Genomic DNA, 6,298 nt, shown 5'->3' on the forward strand with positions numbered 1-6,298 from the left:
CGATTTTTTTTTTTACTGAACGGGAAAGTTGATAATGGTGAATGAAGGATCCAAAACATCGACCAAGTATGGAGATAAATTTTTTGAAGAGGACTGATAATTCTGCAACTCTGTATTATAAGAAACATGTGGTATAATATTCATATACATTCAGCCATGTATATAGCTGAATTGCATCAGGTGAAGCAGTTATGTGTATATACGTAAGGAGACACAACAATATAACTAACATACGTCAGAAAAAGGATGTAATTGGCTTATATATATATATATATATATATATATATATATATATATATATATATATATATATATATATATATATATATATATATATATACAAGTTAGAGTATGTAGGAAAGAGGGAAATTTTTTCCCAGTAAAAGTAGGCCTTAGACAAGGATGTGTGATGTCACCGTGGTTGTTTAATATATTTATAGATGGGGTTGTAAGAGAAGTAAATGCGAGGGTCTTGGCAAGAGGCGTGGAGTTAAAAGATAAAGAATCACACACAAAGTGGGAGTTGTCACAGCTGCTCTTTGCTGATGACACTGTGCTCTTGGGAGATTCTGAAGAGAAGTTGCAGAGATTGGTGGATGAATTTGGTAGGGTGTGCAAAAGAAGAAAATTAAAGGTGAATACAGGAAAGAGTAAGGTTATGAGGATAACAAAAAGATTAGGTGATGAAAGATTGAATATCAGATTGGAGGGAGAGAGTATGGAGGAGGTGAACGTATTCAGATATTTGGGAGTGGACGTGTCAGCGGATGGGTCTATGAAAGATGAGGTGAATCATAGAATTGATGAGGGAAAAAGAGTGAGTGGTGCACTTAGGAGTCTGTGGAGACAAAGAACTTTGTCCTTGGAGGCAAAGAGGGGAATGTATGAGAGTATAGTTTTACCAACGCTCTTATATGGGTGTGAAGCGTGGGTGATGAATGTTGCAGCGAGGAGAAGGCTGGAGGCAGTGGAGATGTCATGTCTGAGGGCAATGTGTGGTGTGAATATAATGCAGAGAATTCGTAGTTTGGAAGTTAGGAGGAGGTGCGGGATTACCAAAACTGTTGTCCAGAGGGCTGAGGAAGGGTTGTTGAGGTGGTTCGGACATGTAGAGAGAATGGAGCGAAACAGAATGACTTCAAGAGTGTATCAGTCTGTAGTGGAAGGAAGGCGGGGTAGGGGTCGGCCTAGGAAGGGTTGGAGGGAGGGGGTAAAGGAGGTTTTGTGTGCGAGGGGCTTGGACTTCCAGCAGGCATGCGTGAGCGTGTTTGATAGGAGTGAATGGAGACAAATGGTTTTTAATACTTGACGTGCTGTTGGAGTGTGAGCAAAGTAACATTTATGAAGGGATTCAGGGAAACCGGCAGGCCGGACTTGAGTTCTGGAGATGGGAAGTACAGTGCCTGCACTCTGAAGGAGGGGTGTTAATGTTGCAGTTTAAAAACTGTAGTGTAAAGCACCCTTCTGGCAAGACAGTGATGGAGTGAATGATGGTGAAAGTTTTTCTTTTTCGGGCCACCCTGCCTTGGTGGGAATCTGCCGGTGTGATAATAAAAAAAAAAAACATATATATATATATATATATGAGAGTAAGACTTGCTAGATAGTTGCTGACTAGAGGGAAAACGTCTGAGCAAGCGAGAACTATAACTCCATCATCGTTAAAGGCAGAATGTCAAGCAGTCTTCATCGACCCCAGTAGCCTCGACGGTAGCCGCCGTAGCCCCGCCTGTAGCCACCGCCACAGCATCGTCCACCCTTCTTCTTCCAGGGGTCGGCGCTAGCCGCCGGATCGGGGTTTGGGTTCGCATCGGCGATAGCTGCCGGGTCGGGGATGGCCTCTGGCATAGCCACACTTACCGCTAGCACGGCACTCAGGACCAGTGTGATGCAAAGTATCAATGATAGCTGAAAGATAGAAAAAAAAATTAGTTAAATAAAAACTTGACTGTCAAAGCAGCATTGTAAACTGCTTAATTTATATTGTTCAGGTGATAAAAACTTTTAGACTGAACAAATAGCGAGAGGGGAAATTGGAAACAATAATTACAATCTGGACCAAAAATTCTTTGAAAAACCTTGTTCTCTTGAATTCATGAATACTAATGAAAAACGAAATCATTATCATTGAATATATATGTATCATTTGGCTTGAAATTCGAGAAAGAAATTTGCCAAGATTTGGCTGCAATATCACGTATACTAAACATGGGTCAAAGTTAGCCATAGATCAGAAATATAATACGGAAAAGTTGATGAATAAGACACATGTGTCATACCTTGGTATTACACATGTGTCCATTTCATCAACAGTGTTAACACTCGGTGGAACAATCAATTTACAAAACAAACACACCGAGCCAGAAACACCACATTATTCATTAAATGTATCGTTAGGAGACCTGAGGAAAATGAGCTGACTAATAGGACGGTCACTAGAGATATGGTTATTAAGCAGGTTGAAAAATATGAGCTAAATATGTACCCAGATCCAGATTTTTTTTTTTTGTCTCCAGGTGAAACACTGTCTTAGTAAAGGATCATTGTGTCTCCATGTTATGTAACTTGTCGGTACTGTATACCTCTTATAATTGTTTCACTCTCACGTATACCACAGTGTAAGGTCAGACAGGAGTCTTTGCCTCTACCCATTCCTGTTCTTAGTATACCTAACAGCCATTCGTATGAATACAGTACATAAGAAATTTTTTTTATGCATCTAAAAACTCTTCCTAGTGTACCTGGGAAGCCTACCTGGTGCACCTTGAAACCCTTCCACATGTATGGAGAAACAATTCCTGGTTTACCTGGGATTTATTCAAATTTCTGGTGTAGCAGATGACAATAAGATATCCACAGAATTATTTTATGATATTATTCAGAGGTTTGCAAGCGGATAATAACCCCTTCTGCTGTATACATTACTAAATTTAAAAAGAGAAACTTTCGTTTTTCTTTTTGGGTCACCCTGCCTCGGTGGGATACGGCGGATTTGTTGAAAAATGAGAAAGATTCAGAAGTTTATACAGCGGTCAACATAGTTTGAAATAACTGTAAACAAAAGTTGACATGATGGAAAATAGAGATTCCATATGATGGTACAGAAATTTACATGACTGTACACAGAAATTTATATGGCAGTTTACTGAGATTTACACGGTACAGAGGTTAATATGACTATAAACAGAGATTTATATGGCAGTATACTGAGATTTATATTACGGCACAGATATTTATATGACTATATACAGAGATTTATATGACAGTGCACTGAGGCTGATATATCAGGACACAAAGATTAATTAATTCTCTCATCGTCAATATCATTTACCTGCATCTAACTGATACCTTCCCAGAAGGCTTGACAATCGTCTCGTTTGAGCACCTGCTGCTGTCAATTGAGCACTTGTCAGGTGTCGAAATTCAATGCCTGAATATTTCTAAACTGGAATTTTACAGTGTGGTGAAGGTAACATCCTGTTAATTACAGAATACCGTGAGATTCACGTGAATCTGGGTTTCACTATCCTGTAGGCATGATTCAGCCTCGGGTTAATTGACACAGAATGTTTTGGTTCTGAGGATTCAGTAGAATGTATATGGCATAATATTAAGAAAAACAATAAATCTATTTAAATCTATTTTCGCTTGAATTATCCACTGGGAAACCAGTTAGCCGAACTCGAGTTCTGAAGGTTTAAGTACAGTACCTGCACTTTGATGGTGGGGTTTAGGTGGGCAGTACAGTGCTTGTAACCTGATGGAAGAATGTTAGGTAAATGGACACAAATCCAACTATCCAGGAGCTTTGTCAAGCTCCTGGATAGCGAAACGTTGCCACAATAACATTTTGTCGATAATTCTACCATTAACACTGACTGAAGAACGGAGGAGAGGGGGCAACATACAGTGCCTGCACTGTGGTTAGAGAGGTAGAGATGGGTAGTACAGTACCTGTACTGTGGTTAGAGAGGTAGAGATGGGTAGTACAGTATCTGTACTGTGGTTAGAGAGGTAGAGATGGGTAGTACAGTATCTGTACTGTGGTTAGAGAGGTAGAGATGGGTAGTACAGTATCTGTACTGTGGTTAGAGAGGTAGAGATGGGTAGTACAGTACCTGTACTGTGGTTAGAGAGGTAGAGATGGGTAGTACAGTACCTGTACTGTGGTTAGAGAGGTAGAGATGGGTAGTACAGTACCTGTACTGTGGTTAGAGAGGTAGAGATGGGTAGTACAGTGCCTGTACTCTGAAGCTTGGGGTCATCGGAGTTGTGATGTCTGTGCACTTCTGGCAAGGTAGCTCTTGAATGAATGTTTCCTCATTTTTTATTTTTTTTTGGGGGGAGGGGGGTGTAAATGTCCGTTGTGGTTAAAAGAATCCTTAAACCTGTCTAGATCATTCAGGGTAAAGATTGGTCGAGGCTCGAGCCTCCGTCCAATAATAGCGATACAAAAAAGACCTAATCTTGTAGACAGGCTCATGTCCGTTCACTTAAACAGAAAGTGAAAAGAATAAGGTGCTCACTTACCAGCTTCATGATGTTTGTGAGAGTGTTGGCTGCTGCTGCTGCCGGGGAGTCGTACAGGGAATGAAGATGCTGCTGGCACCTCTGCACAACATTATATACCCCAGCGTCTTGTCCTCTCTTAAGAAGCTCCAGGAACGGCTACAGCACCAAGGTCACTCAGTTCCTGCTCTCATTAACTCATTAACGTGTTATTGGAAAACATTATAAAATTCTGCAAGGCACGAATGTTCTGTCCTTGAAATGAGGAAGACGTTTTGTGGAAAACAAACACTAGTGGCAACTTTGATTATAAAATCAAATATTTACTGAATGATAAGGCTGATCTCAAGCACTCAAAACAGAAGTCATCCAGCCTCCGCCTCCAGTGTTAAGGTGTAGGCAGGATGAAGAGCAAGTATAAGACAAATAGATTGTAGAAATCACATGCGACGCTACTTCCTAAACAGGCAAATTGCTCAGTGATTAAAGAATATCACCTCTGTAAGATCTGTATATATGAGAAACAGACAAATTTACATAAAAACAATGCAAACAGGAGACACTAAGATACTCCTCAGCGCAATAGCAGAGGAATAAGAGAGTTATATTTCAGCCTCAGTGTGACGCCGCTTTATGATCTCCAAGTAGAGTTTTTACCATTAAACAGTCTTTATATTGTACATACAGGCAGACAGACAGGCAGGCAGACAGGCAGACAGAGGGGCAGACAGACAGACTGACGGACAGACAGAAAAAAACACATATACACACACATAGACACAGACACACACATACACACACACACACACACAGACACACACACACACGCACATACACACACACACACACACACACAGACACACACACAGACACACACACACACACACACTCATACACACAGATACACACACAGACACACACACAGACACACAAACACACACACACACACACACACACACACACACACACACACACACACACACACACACATACACACACAGACACACAGACACACAGACACACACATACACACACACATACACACACACACACACATACGGGCCCCTGGCAAACCTGATAATAGCGTTCCGATACCTTAATAAGGAATCGTTCAAGACACTGTACACTGTGTATGTTAGGCCCATACTGGAGTATGCAGCACCAGTCTGGAACCCACACCTGGTCAAGCACATCAAGAAGTTAGAGAAAGTACAAAGGTTTGCAACAAGGCTAGTCCCAGAGCTCAGGGGAATGTCGTACGAGGAAAGGTTGAGGAAAATCGGACTGACGACACTGGGGGACAGAAGGGTCAGGGGAGACATGATAACGACATACAAGATACTGCGGGGAATAGACAAGGTGGACAGAGATAGGATGTTCCAGAGAGGGGACACAGAAACAAGGGGTCACAACTGGAAGCTGAAGACTCAGACGAGTCACAGGGACGTTAGGATATTTCTTCAGTCATAGAGTCGTCAGGAAGTGGAATAGCCTAGCAAGTGAAGTAGTGGAGGCAGGAACCATACATAGTTTTAAGAAGAGGTATGACAAAGCTCAGGAAGCAGAGAGGGAGAGGACCTAGTAGCGGTCAGTGAAGAGGCGGGGCCTGGAGCTGAGTCTCGACCCCTGCAACCACAATTAGGTGAGTACACACACACACACACACACACACACACACACACACACACACACACACATTACATTGCAGGAACGCTTCACTCTAGAGGTCCCAAAGTGGTAATTGCAGTGATGTATAACCCACCACAGAACAGCAGGAGGCCAAGGCAAG

At 41.8% G+C, this 6,298-nt stretch overlaps 1 protein-coding gene across 1 annotated transcript; it reads right to left on the bottom strand.

Moving 5' to 3' along the window:
- Positions 1–1,493: 1,493 nt before the first annotated feature.
- Positions 1,494–4,617, bottom strand: LOC128688164 (uncharacterized). The gene is made up of 2 exons (XM_053775870.2): positions 4,531–4,617; positions 1,494–1,908 (listed from the first exon to the last, which is right to left on the bottom strand). Exons 1-2 carry the CDS (start codon positions 4,537–4,539, stop codon positions 1,687–1,689), a joined length of 231 nt encoding a protein of 76 aa, XP_053631845.2. The 5' UTR covers positions 4,540–4,617; the 3' UTR covers positions 1,494–1,686.
- Between the last annotated feature and the right edge of the window lie 1,681 nt (positions 4,618–6,298).

Source organism: Cherax quadricarinatus, chromosome 19 (genome assembly GCF_038502225.1).
Source record: "Cherax quadricarinatus isolate ZL_2023a chromosome 19, ASM3850222v1, whole genome shotgun sequence".
Lineage (NCBI taxonomy): Eukaryota > Metazoa > Arthropoda > Malacostraca > Decapoda > Parastacidae > Cherax > Cherax quadricarinatus.